Source organism: Cetorhinus maximus, chromosome 18 (assembly GCF_964194155.1).
Source record: "Cetorhinus maximus chromosome 18, sCetMax3.hap1.1, whole genome shotgun sequence".
In the NCBI taxonomy this organism is placed as follows: Eukaryota; Metazoa; Chordata; class Chondrichthyes; order Lamniformes; family Cetorhinidae; genus Cetorhinus; species Cetorhinus maximus.
The window spans coordinates 44,118,344-44,140,176 of NC_135896.1; the positions used below are offsets into that span (position 1 = coordinate 44,118,344).

Below are 21,833 nucleotides of genomic sequence, written 5' to 3' on the forward strand. Positions count from 1 at the left end.
CAATTTTCACATGCTTTCCAAGAATTATATCTATACCATATGGAGAGCGAAGACAGCAGGGTATTGCACAAGCAGCAGAGAGACTCAGAACCTTTCCGATGTAGAACTCAGAGCCATTCTGAGGGCGACAGAAGGGAGGAGGAATAGAATCCTGAGTATGGGTTCACTAAGCCACCTAGGGATATCAGATGTGCTATCTGAATAGAGTTGTCACTGTCAATGAGTGCCAGTTCCTCACTTCTATGATTAAATAACAATACCTCAAAAAAGTTCAATGGCCTTCCTCACTCCAGGGCTGAAAACATAACATAGTTAGTACTTTTTCCTCCTCTTCCTTGCTCATCTTGGCACTTTTCATCCTTATAAACTTTATTAAATCTTTACACTGTACTCTGGTTAAAGGTGACTGTAAATTGACATCTTGCACTATGGCTGCCCAGCTCCGTTCGATGCTTTAGAAAATTATGAGGTCAACATCTCTCTGAACAGCTGCACAGACATAACCATCCACCCCCTTTTGCTCTCTCCTTAATGAAAAGGTAATGTTCACCTATTCTTAGTTCCTACCCTTGTTCCAGCAGGTCCACCACAAGGCTGGGAAGGGAACAGGAGGAGGAAGATGATGACAATGATAATTATGATGGTGATGAAGTACAAACCTGCAGCTCTGGAGGTATTAAGGGACAGACTAGACTGCAGCATGAATCAGTTTCTAGGCTGTGGCAAGCACTATGCATCATGGCATACAGGACGTGATAGCTACCATTAGATAAGCCATCCTGCTGATCAGGTACACAAATCCAGAGCCAGAACCAATGGCTGGAGGCCACCTATTTGTTACTATCTTTTCTTGAGACAGTACCTTGATCTAGACACCAGGGCCATGCTAGTTGAATGTGGGAAGTGAGAACTGGCTGTTCAGGAACAAGTTTGAGAGATGCAGCTTGCAGTCAGATATGATTCATCTCAATATCATGATTTTTTTAAGTGAGCCAATAAAGCAGCGCAGAATTTGGTGAGAGAGAGAGAAATCCCATAAAGCAACGCGGTGTTCGGAGAGAGAGAGCCCACAAAGCAGCGCAGAGTTTGGAGAGAGAGCCCATAAAGCAGCGTAGGGTTCGAAGAGAGAGAGAGAGTCCATAAAGCAGCAGGAGTTTGGAGAGAGAGAGTCCGTAAAGCAGCACGGAGTTTGGAGAGAGAGAGAGAGCCCATAAAGCAGTGGGAGTTTTCTGAGAGAAAGAGAGCCCATAAAGCAGCGCGAAGTTCAAAGAGAGAGCCCATAAGGAGAGCAGATCTGTGAGAAGGACAGCAGCTGCGGGAGATAAAAACCAGCGGCAGAGAACACCTTCAACCTGTTTCTACCTGTCAGAGCTGAAGTGTGACGTCAAAAGAAAACAGGTAGGTGATTGGTGGATATCTCTTCTGTGTCTTTTTTGATTAGCCAAGTGGTTTAACTCAGGAGATGTTATTACAGCTGAAGAGTACAGTTAAGAAATTCACCTTTAAAATATTTAACATTGACGTGTTGCAGCTGTAGTATGTGGGAAATGGTGGTCGCCAGTGCAATCCACGGTGACCACATATGCAGCAAGTGCTGGCTGCTCGAGGAACTTCGGCTCAGAGTTGATGAGTGGAGTCCGAGCTGCGGACATTGTGACACATCAGAGAGGGGGAGAGTTACCTGGACACTGTGTTTCAGGAGACAGTCACATCCCTTAAATTAAATATATCAAATTTGGACCATGGTCAGGGACAGGAGGATGTGGCTGTCAGTGAGGCAGGTATGGGGATCCATAATTTAGCTTTGGAAGAGCCTCAGCCAGTGCCCTTATCCAATAGGTACGGGGTTCTTGCTCCCGGTGTGGACGAGTGGTGCACAGACTGCACGGAAAATGAGCGAACTGACCACAGCAACATGGTACACAACGCCATTCAAGTGGCGGGAGAAAAGAATAATGTAGTAGTAATAGGGGATAGCATAGTTAGGGGAATAGATACTGTTCTCTACAACAAAGAGGGAGAGTCCTGAGGGCTGTGTTGCCTACCTGGTGCCAAGGTTAAGGACATCTCTTTGGGCTGGAGAGGAACTTGGAGTGGGAAGGGAAGGATCCAGTTGTCGTGGTCCATGTAGGTACCAACAACATAGGTAGGACTAGGAAAGAGGTTCTGCTGAGGGACTACAAACAACTCGGGGCTAAATTAAAAAGCTACAAAGGTAATATTCTCCAGATTACTACCTCAGCCATGTGCAAATTGGAGTAGGGTAAATAAAATTTGAGAGGTAAATGCGTGGCTCAAAGGTTGGTGTGGGAGAAATGGGCTCCAATTCATGGGACACTGGCACCAGTACTGGGGAACGAGAGAGCTGTTCCATTGGGACAGGCTTCATTTGAACCATGCTGGGACCAGTGTCCTGGCAAATTGTATAACTAGGGTTATAGATAGGACTTTAAACTAATTAGTTGGGGGGAGGATTCAATGGAAGGGAAGTTTAAAAAATCAAAAAGAAACAAGAGAGCAGAGATGCAGGGTAGTGAAGAGGCGAATGATAAATAGACTAAGTGGAAGGTCAGTGGATGAGCAGTGCAGACATTTAAGCAGATATTTCATAACGCTCAGCAAAAATTTATCCCGGTCAAAAAGAAGGACTCGATGAGACGGATGAACCACCCATGGTTAACAAAGGTGGTCAAGGAGAGTATCGAAGAAAAATCTAAGGCATTCAAAGCGGCGAAAACTAAAGGTAGGCCAGAGGATTGGGAATTTTTTAGGAACAAGCAGTGGATGCCTAAAGAGCTAATAAAGAGGGAGAAAATTAATTATGAAAAGAAAAAGCGTGGCTAAAGTGAGCGTGGGACCCTTGCAGGTTGCGACTGGAGGATTGACAACGGGGAATAGGGAAATGGCAGATAATTTAAACCAATATTTTGCATTGGTCTTCACAAAGGAGGACACTATAAACACCCCAAAGATGTCAGATAAACAAGGAGCTAATGGGGGGAAAGATCTTGTAACAGTCTCTATCATGAGGGACAAAGTATTTGATAAACTAATGGGACTAAAGGCAGACAAGTTGCCAGGACCTGATGGCCTGCGTCAAGGGTTTTAAAGGAAGTGGCTGCAGAGATCATGGAGGCATTGGTTGAAATATTCCAGAATTCACTGGATTCTGGAAGAGTCCCAGCGGATTGGAAAACCGCTAATGTGATTCCCCTGTTCAAGGAGACAAAAAGCAGGAAACTATAGGCCAGCCAGCCTAACATCTGTCTTTGGGAAAATGCTAGAATCCATTATTAAGCAAGAAATAGCCGGACATTTAGAAAAGCTTAACGCAATCAAACAGAGTCAACATGGTTTTGTGAAAGGGAAATCATGTTTGACAAATTTGCTAGAGTTCTTTGAGGATATAACAAGAAGAGTTGATAAAGGAGAACTGGTATATGTAGTGTATTTGTATTTCCAGATGGCATTCAATAAGGTGCTACATAAAAGGTTATTGCACAAGATAGGAGCTTACAGTATTGGGAGTCATGTATTAGCATGTATTAGAGAGTCGGGATTACTGGGTCTTTTTCGGGTTAGAAAGACATTGGAGTGCCACAATTATTAGTCCTAGGGCCTCAACTATTTACTATCTATATGTATCCAAATTTGCTGATGATACAAAAATAGGTGGGAGGGCATGTTGTGATGAGGACATAAGGGATCTGCAAGGGGACATAGATAGGCAGATGGAGCTTAATGTAGGAAAGTGCAAGGTCATGCACGTTGGTAGGAAGAATCAAAAGGCAGACTATTATTCAAATAGAGAGACTCCAAAAAAATGCAGCACAGAGGAATCTGGGTGTTCTTGTGCATGAAACACAAAAAGTTAGCATGCAGGTGCAGCAAGTAATTAAGAAGGCAAATGGAATTTAGGCTTAAATTGCTAGGGGGTTGGAGTTCAAAAATAGGGAAGTCTTGTTACAACTGTACAGGGTGTTGATGAGGCTGCACCTGGAGTACAATGTACAGTTTTGATTCCTGTATTTAAGAAAGGATATACTGACATTGGAGGCAGTTCAAAAGAGATTCACTAGGCTGATTCCTGGGATGAAGGGATTGACTTATCAAGAATGGTTAAACAGGTTAGGCCTTTATTCATTAGAGTTTAGAAGAATGAGGGGTGATCTTATTGAAATGTACAAGATTCTGAGGGGGCTTGACAGGGTAGATGCTGAGAAGATGTTTCCACTAGTGGGAGAGTCTCGAACTAGGGTACATAGTTACAGAATAAGGGACATTCATTTAAAACTGAGATGCGAAGGATTTTCTTCTCTCAGAGGGTAATGAATATCTGGAATTCTCTACCCCAGAGAGTTGAGGAGACTAGATCACTGAAAGTATTTAAAGAGGAGGTAAATAGATTTTTGAAATATCGGGGAGTTGAGGGCTATGAGGAGCTGGCACGAAAGAGGAGTTGAGGCCTGGGGCAGATCAGCCATCATCTTATTGAATGGGGGGCAGGCTTGAGGGGCCGAATGGCCTACTCCTACTCCTATTTCTTATGTTCTTAAGTTCGCTTCCAGTGATCCTAGACTTCAGCTCACCCCAGGAGAAGCAAAAGGAAAGGTAAAGGAAAGGTAGATGTAAGCATCCAGGGGATAGACTGTGTTAAGAAAGTAAAGGTTAGCTTGTGTTCAATTGGTATGCTTACAAAAGTCACTTTATTTTGCTGAGTCAATTGTCACAATGTAGTTTGAGGCCCTGACCACTAGTCACACTGGGGAGCAGTTATTCAAAATTATTAAACTTGGCAGCATTCAACCCAATTTGTAACCCAACTTTTCCACCTAATAATGGGGCACTTAGGTTCACAGCTCAACATCCCCTGATTTAGGGCTAGACCCCATCAAATCCTGGCTTTCCCAGGTGGTGTCGTGGTCCTTGAGTGGTGGGCCTTGAGCCTTGCCACACTTTGCAAACAGTGACCCCCCAGCCCACAATCTGCCATTCATTCATAAACTTGACCTGACTGTGATTCCTGAACTTCAAGATGATCCTTAGTCCTTGTCTATTCCTCATTATCACCATCCAGTAATTATTTATATTTATATCGTGCCTTTAACATAATAAAACGCTGCAAGGTGCTTCACAGGACCACTTAAAGCAATATCAGACTCCAAGCCACAGAGACCTGGCATGAACATGGCAGGCTAATGGCTTCCTTCTGTGCTGTAACCATTCTATGGGTGAGATTTTCCAGTCCTGCCAGCGGTGGGCATTGTCGCGGACAGGACCGGAAAATTCAGAGCGTGGCCAAAAGTCAGTTTTCCTCTGCCAGGAAAATAGATTGCAATTATCCCTCTGGACTTCCATGGCAGGTCGGGTTTCCTGCTGCGCCATGTTGGGAACCACATTTGCATGCCTTTGCATCTCATGAAAGCTCATTAAAAAGCCAGCTTGCCACAAGCAAGTTTGTACTCCCAATCTAATTGCCCTGCCGGTGGATAATTAGATCGATCTGATTCACGAAGGGATATAAGTGGCATGCACCTGGTGAACTGCACTTCACTCATGACTTCGAGGTTTGTACACACAGCATTCAATCACCTTTCACCGTACTGTTCTCATGGTTGGTCTGACTCTGTGCCAAGGCTGCTTAGGCAAGACTGGCAGGAAGGGGAGGGTTGGAGGGGCGGTGGTGGCTGGAGTACAGGAGGAAAGGAGTGGAAGGTACATGCTTGACTTGGGAGGGGTGACTGGACAGTGGCAAGAGAAGGGGTGGAAGGGGCACGCTTGACTGGGGGAGGGTGACTGGAGCACAGGAGGGAAAGAGTGGAAGGCACATGCTTAACTTGTGGAGGGGGGTGACTGGGGCACATGAGGGCAGGGGTGGACAAAGACATATGACTTGGCGTGGGGAGTGACTGGAGCCTGGGAGGGAAGGGATAGACAGTGACACATGACGGGGGGATTTAAAGGAACAGGGGGTAAAACTGAGGCAGTGCGCAGCATGTAGTTGAGGCCAGAAATTAAAGGCAGTCTTGAGACAGTGTGCACCATGTAGTTGGGGCAAGAAATTAGAGGCTGTTCTGGAGCAGTGAGCACCATGCTACAAGGCTATGCCTGGCTGTAACAAACTTGATGTATCAGACAGGTTTCTTACTTAAAACAGATAACTTTATTACAGAGCTCTTGTAGAAGCTACATGCTTGAACCAGGTCCACGACTAGAAAGCTCCGTCCCTAAGATTACCCACGCTTAGGGTTCATTTGTCAGTACAATCATGTGACCCCTAAAGGCAGTAGGAAAGGTTTTACCTATAATCACTTCATTTCCTCCCCCTTTAGTTTTTTTTTTGCATTTCTTAATGACAAAGAATATCTTAATCCACAACATATACATATATGCACTGGTTATGTGATTTAAGTTTAAGGGCAGGATTTTACGAGCCCTCTTGCCCAGTGGGATATTATGGTCCCATTGAATTGAACAGAGATTTAAATGGCTCGCCGCATCCACCTGGGGGAGACAAGTTGCGGCGCGGCCATAAAATCCTGGCCGAAGTCTCTGAGGTGGTTTTCTAATTCGATTAGAGTGATGTACCTCTATGACTTGACATTCTCCCACTGGATCGACATGATCAGAAACTGCAGGATCAGGGATATCCTTAGGCAGTTGGCAGTTCAGGATTTGGTCATTCAACCAGGTACGTCCATTTTGGTAAATCTGTCACCTCAGGGATTAAAGTTTTGATATCACTTAAAGGCAGAATAGCTGAATGTTGGAATGTTTCTATACTTCTTAGATGATCCACATGTTTTCAAACAATCCAGTTTTCTACTTCCATTTGGTATGACAAAAATCCAGTTTCAGAGACAATTATACCAGGAATCCAGTTAGGACCATTTCCAAAATTTTGCACGAATACTGTATCTCCCGTGGTAAATTTTCGAGCTTTGCTATGAATATCGTGATTCAATTTCTGACTACTCTGGTTCTTCTCTACCTTCCCCTCTAAGTTTGGAAACACCGGACTTAACCTTGTACAAACCTTGTTTCATCAGTAATTCAGATGGTGTTGAACCCGTAGCTGCACGAGAAGTCATAAGATAATTGAGAAGAAAGCGTGAAATTCGAGTTTCTAACGTACCTTTGGATAACTTCACTCCTGGTTTGAAAGTTTGCACTGCTCTTTCTGCTAACCCCTTGATGAGGGTTGATACGGTGCTGTTTCAATATGTTTAATTCCATTTAAACTCATGAATCTTTGAAATTCCATACTAGTGAAGGCAGTACCGTTGTCCAAAACAATGACTTCTGGTAGGTCATATATACTTAAACATTGGTGCAGCTTTTCAGTAGTTGCACACGATGTCGGTGATCTAACTTCATACGCATCAATCCACTTAGAATGCACATTGATGATCAATAAAAACATGGTACCTAAAAATGGACCTAGCTAGTCTATGTGTAGTCTAACCCAGGGTCAACCAGGCCACTTCCATGGATGCAGTGGAGCTGAAATGGGCAACCTCTGTTGTTACTGACACTGGAGAAAGTGCTTGATCATTCTTTCTATGTCACTGTCTATACCTGGCCACAAGACATAGCTTCGCGCAAGCATCTTCATCTTGGAAATGTCTGGGTGCGCAATGTGAAGCTTTGTCAAGAGTGGTTCTCTTCCTTGTGAAGGGACAATGACTCTTGATCCCCACAGCAAGATTCCATCTTGACAACTTAACTCAATTTTACAGACATGGAATGGTCTTATCTCTTCAGACACTGGTGAATTCGATCATCCATGCAATATCTGGTATTGGACTTCTGACAAAATTGGATTCCAGTTTATCCAATTCCTTATTTGCTTCACACAGACCAGCAAGGAGTCCAAGAAATTCAACGCAAGTAAAATGTCTTGTGGCCCTGGAGCATGTACAATGCTCCTTCCCTTGTTACAATGATCAATGGAAGCTGGACTGTTTGATGCCTATAGGACACAGGTACTGTGGCAGTGCCTTTTACCTATATTGACTCTCCAGCGTATGTCTTCAGCTGAGCCATAGTTTGCTCCAGATTCAGTGACTGGGTACCTTCATTTAGGTATTTAAATGTCTGTTCTCCCACCACTGTGGTTGAGGCTCCCATGCCTAGGGGCTTCCCACTCACAAAGAGTGATGGTGATCGGTTCAGCTTTTACTGCTTTGACGTTGTAGAGGGAATAGATATCAGTATCAGCAGCTCCTAGTTCTGTTATATTGTGCTCTTCAATCATTTTGGTCTGCTGTCCGATTGGCTGTCTCGATTTCATGCCCTTTTTTGTGGCAGTAGTGGCATTCTGCCTCTTTAAATCTGCAGGTTTCCAATACATGGTTACCCTCACATCGGTAACAGATTAATTTCTGAATCGCTGGTTAAATGCCTCCACTATGCCTTTTAGTTTTTTGAGCGGTAGAGGCTGTCTCCCGCTTTGCGGCTGTCTCTTTGGTTCTCACACCATGCCTGGCAGTAGGTTGCCATCCTAACTGAAGAATGGTGCCATGTTGCACACACTGTAGAGCCTGCGAGCCCCTCCCAGCGCTCTCCATTGCTGGCGCTATTTCCATGGGGTGCTTCAAGTCAAAGTTAACTTCTACAAGTAAACGGCACTGAATGGCGTCGTCATGAATGCTGCAAACCAACCGATCCTGAAACATGTCATTGAGTGTATCTCCGAAGTCGCAGTATTCAGTCAACTGTTTCAACTTCGCGATATAAATCGTGATGGACTCACCTGGGGCCCTTGCTCTGGAGTTGAACTTAAACCTCTGCATAATTACCGATGGCTTCAGCTGAAAATGCATCTTCACGAGGTCTACCAGCTCGTTAAAAGATTTAGAATTGGGTGCATTTGGGGTCGTTAGAGTACGGATGAAGTTATATGTCTTGCTACCACGGACACTTAAAAGAATTGCTTTCTGTTTCTCCTCCGCTGTTATTTCATTCACCACGAAACAAAAACCAACGCACTCTATGTACTGGCTCCAGTCTTCCATGAATGAGTTAGTACGGTCGATTCTGCTGAACAGCAGCATGGCTGGTGAGTATACTTTTCTTTCTTTCCTTAAGAATTGATGTACTCACATTCACAAGGTGAGGTGCAGCGTTGGAGCTATTTATTGTCGTCACCAGTTGTAATCAACTTCATGAACCGGACAGGTTTCTTACTTGAAACATAACTTTATTACAGAGCTCTTGTGGAAGCTAATTGCTTGAACCAGGTCCAAAACTAGAAAACTCAGCCCCTAAGATTACCTGCGCTTAGGGCTCATTTGTCAGTACAATCATGTGACCCCTAAAGGTAGTAGGAAAGGTTTTACCTACAATCACTACACTGGTTAGCTTGTCTTGGATCAGGGAGGGGGAGGGCCTGTCTGCACTTTGTCAATCATGCAAAGCATGGTGTGCAGAGTGTCGTCAGTCCCTCACACATTTCGGTCCTGGGTTTGCGGCTTGGTACTGGTGGCAGATGGCACAGTCACAGTCAGGGGAGACATCTGAAGCCTGTAAATGGGGAACTGGTAAGTAAGAGGGGGGCACTTGATAGTCTCATGGGGAGGGGTCTTGGTGGGTTACTGGGCACAGGGCCCCAAGATGGAGAGGGGTGAGGACGACATTGGGCATGGGGACATCCATAGAAAACGGTTCAGGACAGGGATATCTACTAAAATAATGATGAGCTCCAGGGTTAAAGGGGGAGGCAGGGGAGTTTTCAGAGGGAGGGAAACTTGCACATGATGCTCTTCCAGGACAATAGGAGGGACCTGGACGATGAGGGATGGTGGGGGGGGGTTCGAAGCAGGTCTTGTAGTAGAAGAGGAGCAACACCATTTCAACAACCAACATAATCACACAATTGAAAAATAACCTTGGGAAAAAATTGCTAGGAGAGGGGTCTGAGGATTTGTGGAGTGAGTCAACTACTGCACTTTTGGGATGATTGAAGGCGCACCTTGTTAATTACCGCTTCAGAACATGGAGAGGGAGGCTCTGCTGAGACATGTTAGGAAGAGTCAAATGCGAATTGAAGGATTTTGGGCACCTTAACTCATGGTGTGCACACCTGCGAGGATCCATTCGGGCTTGGGGCCAAATGTAGATTGGATATAACTGACCATTTGTCCCTCTCAGGGAAATGTGAAAAGGTCAGAAAGATCCAACTAGAAAGGGGTCACGGCTAAAGTACACATGCACAATGCTCCAAACAATGCTACACATTACAGTTGACAGGTTCAGCTTTACATGGCTCAATGGTTACAGTTGTTACATTAGTGCAAGGCTGGGCTCTTGTCTACTCCAAAGGAGGCAGCCTGTCAGTGCCCTGACTGAGGTTGATAGCGCTTGGCCATACTCATCCAGATCTAACAATCTTTGTGAATGCGCTGTCCTGCCTGGGGTGAAAGGGTCAGGGAAGGAGGGGAGGGGGGGGTGGGGCGTGGTGGAGAAACTCAGCTGCCAGTGATCCTTAAGACTGTGCTACAGCTGGAAGGGAGGATCTGGATATGGAATGTCTAGAATAAGGGCAGTCCAAGGACTTCACAATGACTCCCTAGCTTTGAGATGGAAGGTGAACCTTGCAGGGTAAGGTTCAATCATGTCTCTCAACTATTTTTCCACAGGCACAAAAGCAAGATGCAGAATGCAGGCTCCCATCTGCCACATTCTTCAGGAGGATCTGATGCTGCACAGACTGGGAGGCCACCCATTGCCAGTGGTTCTAAAGGTGACTGCCGCACTCAATGTTTTTGTGAGTGGCTTGTTCCAGGGCTTTACTGGGGACCTCTGCTGAATATCACAATCCTCCACTCATAAATGCATATGAGAGGTCACCAATGCCCTATTCAGTAAGGCACACAATTACTTCTGGTTCTCCCTGGATGAAGCCAGCCAGGCTGCCAAAGCATTGGGATTTGCAGCAATCTCCAACTTCCCACAGCTGCAGGGTGCCATCGACTGCACACATATGGCATTAAGAGCTCCCTGGAAGCAGCTTCTATTATTTATCAATAGAAAAGGCTTCCACTCTCTCAACGTGCATCTGATCTGTGACCACCAAAAGCATATTGTGCAGGTCTGTGCAAGGTACCCTGGGAGCTCGCACAACTCTTACATCTTGAGTCACTTGCAGTTGTCACAGCTCTTCAAGGGCCCTCAGTGCATTCAAGGTTGGCTCATTGGTGATAAAGGCTACCCCCAAAAGACGTGGCTAATGACGCCCTTTCAGCAGCCACAGAGTGCATCAGAGGAGATGTACAATGCGGCTCACTCGAGAACATGCTCCTTGATTGAGCAGACCATTGGCATGTTGACAATATATTTCAGATATCTGGACTGGTCAGCCAATGCTCTCCAGTACTCTCCCCACAGGGTGTTCTGAATCATCATGGTTTGTTGCACTCTACACAACTTGGTGCTCGAAAGGAGGGATGAGTTGCCACATGGAAAGAGGGAGGAGCTGCACATCTCCGATGAGGAGAACGTTGAAAGGGATGACCTTGAAGAGGGTGAGGACATTGAGGCCCCAGGGGAAGAAGCCATAACATGGGCCAGACACAGTAGACATGCCCGTGAGACCCTTATAGCAACAAGGTTCCAGGGCGATGAAGACAGTTAGCCCAATCAAACCCATTTCACTTGTCCTCTCAATGCTGGTAGACATTAACATCTTCTTTGCTACCCTCAACATCTCAATGAAGAACATCAATCTCTGAATGAGTAGATGGCCTCATCCTTGGAAGGCTAGGCAGCCTATGGAGGGTGTGGCTGTTCTGTAATGGGATAAGAACTCCACCAGCGCTCACTGTGTAGCAAGTAGATATGGTGCTGTCCTTTCAATCATTGCATCAACATTTCACTGCCTACTGTAGCCTCTAAGAGGCAGGTTCAGCACCGCAAACATCAGTGCATGCCTGAAGCACTGCAAGGCACCTCAAGGAAGACAATTATCAATCACTGGTTCTCACTTGACTGTCTGAGGACTGATCTGAATCCAGACATCTCTCCAGAGGCCATCTCTCATGCAGGAATAATGTTCTGGCCTCATCCGCATACAGAGTCCAAGCATGAGATAACTCTTTAGGACACTGTAAGCTGTCATTGTCAATCATGGAAGCGAGCCTGTGAGACAGGTTATCTTTGTGTGCACAGAGAGAGCTTCAGCAGCACCATCGTCTGATCATTGACAAGCACTCACAACCCAGCCTTCATCCCAAATTCACGTCCAGTACTGTCATGGCATCTGGTAGTGAGGTGGCTCAGTCAGTCTTGACACTGCATTTAAGCATTACTTAGTAATTCGTTGATAATAAAGACTACCCAGCCACTGTACTGGAGCTTCACTCTCATCTCACTAGAGGCCTCCATATTTTCATTCCAGCAGATTAAGATGTACACAAGGAAGCCTAGGACACTGTTGGCATTATCACGATCAAATAACTGTGTCGATTGCCCTTCTGAGAGCTAGCATAGGGATTGTGTCAAGCCACACTAGCCAGACCTTCAGGTGCAAACCAGCATCCTCACATGTAATAGGTCGGCATCATGAGGCTAGATACGCACCTATAACATTGCATAGTTGTGGCTGTCTAGCAGACATTTCAGGAGTCACCAAGTGCTAGCTAGGTCCATTACTCTGCAACATGCAGGTGGCAAGTAGGAACTATTATAGAGGTAAAGTTTAGCTGTAAACGCGCTCACGATATCATGCTGCAGGCCGCCATGAATGATTAAGATCCCTGACTATTACGTAAATTGTAAACCACACCCAAACCTGACAGATGTTACATGGAGGCCATTGAAAAATGCACCACTTTGGAATAACTTCAATGCGGGTTGCGATTAAAACCTATAACATCCACAGAGAACGAACTTCAGTGCAGCAGCAGCAGGAGAAGAAACAAAACTGCAAAATCTATACTCATGACGCCACATTATATAATCCTCTGACACAAGTTTTACATATCAATTGGCCAACCACCATGTTGACAGAACAATTGGCTTTGTTCATGTCGTTTCTGTGGACATAAAGACAACTTACTAAACTGAGATTGGGTGAAACACCTTAGGCCTGAATTTTACCCTTGGCGGGCGTGTGCGATGGGAGGGCCCGGGACTGGTTGGGAAACAGGCCCTCGTCCACGATCGCGATTTCATGCTGGCTGGCCAATTGAGGCCCGCTTAGCGTGAAATGCGTCTTCCCAATGGTAGGGTGCTGGATCGAATGGCAACCCGGCGGGTGATTTAAAAATGGCACAGGCAGCTCCTTGAAGGCTGCCAGGGAAGAACATATCTCCTGCATTCTGAAGACCAAAGCTATAGCCTCAACAGTGGCTGGGGACGCCAGGTGGGATGGCAAGTCGGGTGGGCACTCGGCACCCCGGTTTTCGGATGAGTGCCTCACCATGCTATTAGAGGAGGTGGCTGCCAGGAAGGCAGCCTTGTCCTCAGATGTGGAAGGAGAAGGCCACTGCACCAGACTAAAAAATGCTTGGGAGGAGGTGGCAGCCGAGATCAGCAGCCACGATGTCGTGAGCCGGACATGGGTGCAGTGCCGCAAAAGGTTCAACGACCTGCTGCGCTCGGGAAGAGTGAGTACTGTGTTGGCATGGATCAGCGTGGTGAAGTGTTAAGGGCTGGCTGTCCCCCCGTGGAGCTCAGGGATGTGAGAGTCTGAGTGCCAACTGTCAATGACGCCAGAGTTGGCCAAGGGGGTGAGCCCTGGCTGCTTAGACTGAGTGCCTCACGGCTCGAGGGCCATGACTCAGATGTGTCCTGCAAGGTGTCCCTCAGGTGGGGCTGGCCAGATTGCAATGGTAGGTAGAGAGTGGTCTAATCAATGCTCCTCTGTCCTTTCAGGAGAAGATGAGCCATAACAGTACTGAGAGGTCACGGACGGGCAGAGGCCTCCCAAACCTCCTAATGTTGACCAGATTTGAGCAGGATGCCTTGGAGCTAGAGAGGTGCCACGCACCTCGTTCAGCCGTCGTGGAGAGGCTGGGGTATCAGATGAATGTAAGAGTGCAGTGCATAGAGGTAAGAGTTTCAGATGGTGCAAACATTCTTGTGCGGTCTCTTCATTGATGGGAGCCTCTAAACTGGAATCCCCATTATTACTGAAAGATGATGGCACCATGATGCAGATCTCAATTGTCTCACCAGAGTGCCTGGCACGCACAGTGACAGTGTGATGACTTAAACTAATGACATGCCATTGTTCTCCCTTACATTCGCCAGCAGGCGCTTGTTCATAGGACACCAAAGAGCCACTCCTGACGCCAGAGGACCACTGGCTTCACATCAACCTGCGTTACACCTGCTCTCTGAACCAGGCACCAGTAGATACCAGCACCTCGGTGGGCATTAGATCCTCGGCTATAATATCAGAGCACAGCAGAGAGGGCACTTCACACTCACTTGAGCAGGCGGAGGCAGAGAGTGCCCAGGGTGCCGGCAGTCGGAGGATTGCTGGAGACCAGGACAATGCTGAGTCGAAGGCAGATGATGAGCCTCTGGAGTCGTCCATTAGGCGGTAGATGCTGGATGTCCAGCGGGATGAGTGAGAGAATCTGGCAGATATGCCATGGTCTCTGTTGTCGAGTCCATGTGGAACATGAGCACTGCATTGATCCCCATGGCCGAGCGCACTGCCTCCTCCATTGAGAGTGGCGATTCTCATGGAGAGGCAGCTCCAGGGACAGAATCAGGGGTTCCTGGGGTTGTGCTTGGACCTGCAAGCCCTCATTCTGGAAATGACTTCAAGTGGTCAGTGCCAGTGTGGGAGATGGATGAGTCACCCAGTATCCCAGCTAGGTGCCTGTCCATCAATGGCAAGCAGGGAGGTCCAGAGCGACCTCACGTTGGCGCATGAGCTGCTTGTCATCTCTGTGGGCTCCTGTCAGGGTGCTCTGGATGACAGCAGCTCCTCCGCCCCTCTGCCAATGACCGTGGCATCTGATGAGGCTGCAAAGACTGGGGAGATACCAGCCCTGGCCACTCCTTCCCAGGTGGGGCTTGCGCAGGCTCCACTGGCCAGAGGATGACCGCCAAGGTCATCAAGGCCAACAAGACACCAGAGACGGCAGGTTGCCTCCAACGCCGCTGCCAGCGGGAGTGGGGCACCAAGACATAGCACTCGTAAACATAAGTTCAAGGCACCATGAGCACAAGAGGGACTGGTTACGGGTGATCTTCCATTCTATAATGTTTTGTTTATATGTTTACTCGTGTGGGAATGAACACAAGAGACAGTAATGTTAATTTGTTGTGAGTGTGAAAATTACATGTATTATGTTTTTGTTGTAATGACGTGTATGCTTCACCTTTTCTCTTTTGGTGCAGGGTACGCCAGTATGTAATGCTGGATGTGAGTGGCTCTAAACTTTATTGTACAGGCACTGAGTGGACTTTGGGGTTCAAATGAAATGGTCATTTCAGACATCCTGGGTGGAGGTGGCAGCCCTGCTACGAGGTGGAAGCAAATCTTTGGCAGGCTAGCTGAAGAAGCTTTGGATCAAGGCATCCCTGGTGTCACTTCTTCCCTGAAGGATACAGAGGTCTGCCTCCACACCCTCAGTGTTCTCCTCACTGTGCTCCTTTTCTGATTCATTGCTGGATTCATCTTCTGTGGCCTGTGGAGCTGCCTCAAGATCCTCTTTCTCCTCTGAGTCCCCCCTTGCCAGTGATAGATTCTGGAGAGCGCAGCATGTAACCACTATTAGTGATACCCACTCTGGGAGGTATTGTAGTGCTCCCCCTGAACTTCCCGGCATTGGAAGCGCATCTTCAGAAGACCTATGGTCCTCTCCATCACCGCCCTTTTGGAGACATGACTCCTATTATAATGCTGCTCTTCCTCTGTTCTTGGGTGGCAGAGAGACGTCATAAGCCACTGTTTCAATGGATAGCCCTTGTCACCCAGCAGCCATCCATCCAGTCGGGCTGGAGTACTGAATAGCCTTGGCACCTGGGAGTGTATCAGGATATAAGCATCATGCCAGGGTACCTTGCACAGACTTGCAGAATCTGCGTCGTGTGGTCACAAACTATCTGGATGTTCATCGAGTGGAATCCCTTGCTGTTGATGAAGGCACCCGGCTGACTCGCTGGTGCCTTGATGGTCGCACGTGTGCAGTCGATTGCACCCTGGGTGCGGGGGAACCCAGCAATTGCTGCAAACCTTCTGGCTTGCTCAGTCTCGTTGGCCTCGTCTGTACAAAATGACTAAATGTCATTACCCGCCTAGACAGAACTTCTGTCACCAGCTTGACGCAACTTTGGACAGCTGATTGGGACACTCCACAAAGATCCCCCACTGACCCGTGGAAAGAGGTGGAGGCATAGAACTTGAAGGCCACTGTGATCTTCAGAGCTACTGGCATGGGGTTTCCACCCACACAGTTGGAGGTGATCTCAGGCCCAATCATATGACAAATGGAGGTCATTGTCTCCCTGGAGAGGTGGAGCCTCCTTTGGCATTGGACCTCAGACATATTGAGGTAGCTGCATCGCTGCCTGTAAATCCTGTCAGCAGGATAGTGGCATCTTCTGTGGTTCCTTCTGCCTTGTACTACCTGCTGTCCCTGCGCCCCTTGTGCCTGTGCCTCTCCTCCCACAAGTTGCTCCCCTGGAAGCTGCATTGGGACACCTGGCCTCCTCTCACTTCTGCCACTCTCTTCCTCCTCAGAGGAGGTGCCTCTAGCAAAGAGCACAATCCCCATTACCAGGGTTACAGAAGGCTGTCTGACACCTGGAAGGGTCCACACGGTTAAAATCCTCCGGGGGCCTTGGAGACACCAGTGAGTCCTGAAATGAAGCCTAGAAATGCTCAGAATGAAGCTCAGAACTGAGATGAAACTGATAAGTTCAAATAAACGACCAGCGGCAAACTATCTCCTAAACTCCTCACTACTCACAATGGCAATGCTGCTGACCTTTTTTATCCAAATGCAAAATGTGGGTTGCCCGCCTGCCCATGCGACGAACATAAAATCGCACAGGCAATGTAAAATCAGGATCAATTGGGTTTTTAATGACATTAAGTGGCCTTTTAATTAATGGCAGCTGTGGCTCCAGTACCCGCGTGCACCTGCCGACCTGAAGGCTGCGCGTGTGTTGGATGATGTTGGGATGCTTGCCTGATGTCTTCTCATGCTATTTTATGGCCGATCGAGTTGGGTGCGCGCCCACCCACAAGATGTAAAATTCTGCCCCATAGGCTTGAGGGACACAATGGGAGATAATAGAGGAGGGAGGGGCATCTGTTACACTTGGATGACCTCGGAGCATTCATCAGATAGAAGAGCCATTTGCTAGATGGCACTTCCAGAAAATCAAAATATATTTACACATGTCCAAAGTTTATAAAATGAGTGGATATCCATGCCACCATTGTGTTCTCAGTACTTCTTAATTTTCCTAACCCTCCCGTTATATCTAGGTGCCTCCCCGACATCCGCAGCAGAGTTGGAGGCAGCCTGCTATCTGCTATGCCCTGTTGTCTGAGATGATCTTGGTGGGCGTCCTCTGGAGGTCTGAGGCCTGGTAGGGCCCCAGTCTGCTTAGGGTCTCCTGCTGTGGGGCAGGTGAACCCTCCTCAGCCTGAGCAGCTGGAGTTGCTGGGGTCACAGGCAGGGGGAATTTGGAGCGGCTGGACACCATTAGAGAGTCCGGGGTGGATTGCCCCAGGGTCTCTGGCTGACACTCCTCCTCCCTCTGGGTGCCCGAGGTCCCCGCCCTGACTCCTTGAAGAGAAGGTGCTCCTGGAGGGAGATCGAGGTGACTTGTCCCCCTCTCGCTTAGCCACTGATGGATCCCACTCATGGCTAGAGCGCTAGTATGCAGGTCCGAGCGCACATCTGGCATAAAATGCTGGATCAGGGTCTCCATAGCGGATGCCACCCTTCCAATGGTGCCGTTGATGTGCTTGCATGTCGGTGCCATGACATTAGACAGAATGTAGATGGACTCCTCCATCCTGTTTTCTAATCTGGTGATGGCTTCTGATAACCCTGCCTGCTGTTCCCCTGCCTGTCTTTGGAGCTCCAACATTTCTCTGAGGGCCGATTCCAGAGGCTCGTCATCAGACTCGGACTCAGGAGGCTGGCTTCCAGTAGTCCTCTGAGTGTCAGAGATCTTGGCTGTCACTGTGCCTGCTGTGGACACATTTTTGTGCTGTGCTCACCAGATGGTGACCCCAAGCCTGCCCTAGAACTAGGACCCATCAAGGTTATTGTCCCTGCGCTGGTGAAGGGTGCCGGTGAATGCAGTGACCGGTCTTCATCGGATGCTTCCTCAGCTTCCTCATCTAAGGAGCTCTGGGGGCTGGGGCTGATGTGCTGGCTGGCGGTTTCCCATGGTCTTTTCTTGCTGTTGGCTGTAATAGAGAGAAGAGATAATTAATCATTGGCTGGAGAGTCACCTACATTAAATAGCACTCACAGTGTCAGTGGGTGGGCAATGATTACTGGATGGACCCTCACAGGATTGTTGGGGGACGCCTTTGGCACAGGAACGGCCCCTGTCCTCACCAGCCAGCTCTGCTGCCTACTCCTCTAAGGGGATGAGTGGCCTGAGCTCCGGCATCCCCCCTCTGATCTGGGATGTCTCCCTCTTATTGTGGGCAATCTTGTCCTGCCTAAAGACAGATGGATAGACTGAGCAGGACGGATGCAAGAGCAATTGATAAGCATGCATGCCTTCTGTGGGTGCTGAATGGACCTGTGTAAGGGCTGAAGACACGACTTGTGCAGGATGTCACAAGAGATGAAGATGTTAAAATGTGTGTGAAAGAATCAGTGGTGATGTCCCTGATCCCTTCTGTTGCAAGTACGTGAGATCTCTGTAGACTCTAACCCTTCGAATGCCTGATGGCGTTATGACAGAGTGAGATGAGAATGAGAAGGTTGACTTACCCTGGTGGAGCAGATGAGATAATTCATCCTTTTTCTGCACTGGAGGGCGGTCCTCTTCTGAGGTTCACAGGCGCTGACCTCCTTGGTGACCTTCTCCCAAACCTGCGTAGTGAGGTTTGTGGACCTCCAGTTCCCATCACGGGGGTAGAGGCCCTCCTGTCGGTCCTGGGCTGCCAGGAGGAGTCTCTCTAGGCACCTGTCACTGAACTTAGGGGTAGAGGGCTTGTTTCTCCAAGGTGCCATCACTCGCCAAACAAGTCCTGAGCTGCAGAGAGCAAATGTGCAGTAAATATGATGGTCGGAACTTCAACCCGATGAGGTAACGGCGGGGATGATGAATCCCAGCCCACCCCACCACGAGATTCAACGAGCTGCTCATTTATGCAAACATAATGACCAGAAAATTGGACGATCTGGCATGACAACCTGCCTCGCCAACCAGCAGGGAGTTACGCCAACTTTCCTAACCACCACCGCAGTTAGTCTCTGTAATGGAAGATACCACCCTATGATTCTAAAAGTCGATATTATGGCAGCTGGCCAAATGTTTGAGCAAAGAGGTAGGTTTTAAGGAGGGTCTTAAAGTAAGGAAGAGAGGTAAAGAGGCAGAGAGGAGTAGGGGATGATTTCCAGAGCTTGGGGCCTAGGCAGCTGAAGACACAGCCACCAAAATGGTGGAGCAATTAAAATAGGGAATGCTCAAGAAGCCAGAATTAGATGATTGCAGATATCTTGAAAGATTTTGGGCTAGAGGAAACCACCTCCCTACTTAGCAGTCTCGCTACTTTTCTCTGGAAGCCACGGTGGATCAACTAGTATTTTGGAAGTGTTGTATATGATTTACATTCCTTGTTCCAAAATCTGATTTTGACTCTTGACAGATGACCAGTGGATTGCACTTGTTGGCCATTCCGGTGGCAAAGAGTGCCCAGTCCTCATTTGAATCTGTGAGCCACAGAAACCAAATGGGTGTTTTGAGGCAGCTCATCAGTTTTGTGTCACAGGAATGTCAGCTGGCTGGGATGCCACTGCTCCGAGCACATTGTAGTTGGAGTATTGGATGCAGGTGAGGCCACAGGAAAAAAGGTACTAAAAAATATTTGGATATGCATTTGAAGTGCTGTAACCTACAAGGCTATTGTGTAAGAGCTGGAAAGTGGCATTAAGCTGAATAACTCTTTTTCTATACCGTCACATTGGACTGAATGACCTCCTTCTGTGTTCTAAATTTTCTATATTTCTATGCAGGGCAAAGTCAGGTAGGTAGCAGCTGCAGTATTTTTGTGGGTTATGAGGAGCACTCTTGTATCTCTTAATCCCACAAAAATAAAAACAGATTTAACCTGTGGAATTCTCTTTGGCTGGACTGCCAGCTGCTACTGCTACAGAGGGTGCACATTGCTTGCTACTCTCTTGAAATGGGAATTTGGATCTATTTGTATCATATGATGACGACTTGCATTTTAAGCGCTCCTATAACCTGTATGCATGTGGCAGGGTGCTCCAACAGCCCACCAGGCCAAGGGAGGATTATCCTGGCCACAGTGTCAGCAGAAATGGGGCGGTAAGTATTTTTGGGGCGCTATTGCTCCATTTCTATCCCCGGAAGGTCTAGAAATTCAACCCCTTAGTTTCTGTTGTCATGATTTTTGGATGCATTTTTCTGTCAGCATTTACCATGTAAGAAGGTATTTCAAACAGTTTCTTGCAAATAAGAACAGTTACATAAAAGTTGGCAAAGATCATTCAAAAATCACTGATAAGCTACTGAATATTTAAAAAGCATATCCTTACACCTGATCTTTGATGATCTTGGAATGAATCTTGGCTACGCCATTCACTGCATGAGAACCAACAATACACAGGTGTGCCATATTTATCTTCTTTTCTCCATCCTCTTCTACCAGAGACATTCGTCTTAAACGCTGGTCATCTCCAGGATATAAACTTCTAATTTTCTGTGGAAAAGAGCAATTGTAAGAAAAATACAGAATTTTAAAAAATAGACAATGTTATATAATGAAGTTTGTGATTAAGAGAATCATTCTGGTCAAATTTATCAAAACGACTGGCCAATCCATTCTAAATGGCTGCAGTGTTTTTTTTTAAAATGAGAGGACATTTAATTCAAGAGAATGAAGTAAAATTTGACCTCATTGCACCTTTTATGGGACTAAAATGGGTAGGAACAATATGCAATGACTGATCACGCCAGGCATATGGGCTTGCTATGTTGGCATAGTTGGCTGTTCAGGCCCCACTCCTTAAATATGTGAATGATGGGCCTAGCGCCTGTTTCAAACCCCTACATTAAATTGGTGAGTGACCATTCAGGACTTTTCAGTGGTCACCTTTTCATATCTTCTACCCTCACACTGTTCTGCCCTACTTAAGCCCCAGCATTATCAAAACTTCCCTCCCCTGCTTCTCATGCCTCTCTAGTCACAACAGGACATTACTGCTTCTCTTTCTGCTTGTACTTGCACGAAGACCTTCTACCGTCCTCACAACTTCTTCCCCCTCTTGCCCACATCAGCTGCTTCTTCCTGCCAGCCTGTACATTGTGCTATAGTGCCTTACACATCTTCAAAGTTCTTCAACAGAGCACAATCTGATCCATTAGCATTATTCTTGAAAGAGAAGCTAGCGCACAATAGGTGAGGGAACGCAAGACCACGAACGTGCATGCACTCACACCATTAGAAGAGGTTGCCATTGGCATAATAAACAACATAGGTTAAAAAAAAGGATGAGGTCCTACAGGAAGAACATAGGATGGTAGGAAAAAAACCACCAACCAGGACCTCAGGTATAATCTCTGGATTACTTTTGGTGCCACAGCTAATGAGTATACGAAGAGGAGGATGGAGCAGATGACTTGGATAACTTAGATGAAGAGAGAAA

At 47.2% G+C, this 21,833-nt stretch overlaps 1 protein-coding gene across 1 annotated transcript in view; it reads right to left on the reverse strand.

Moving 5' to 3' along the window:
* pygl (phosphorylase, glycogen, liver) overlaps nucleotides 1–21,833 on the reverse strand; it is a 165,549-nt gene that overhangs the window by 43,824 nt on the left and 99,892 nt on the right. The window contains exon 11 of the mRNA XM_078563411.1: nucleotides 20,724–20,887. Within this exon, the coding sequence (XP_078419537.1) occupies nucleotides 20,724–20,887 (164 nt within the window). The remainder of the gene's footprint in view (nucleotides 1–20,723; nucleotides 20,888–21,833) is intronic.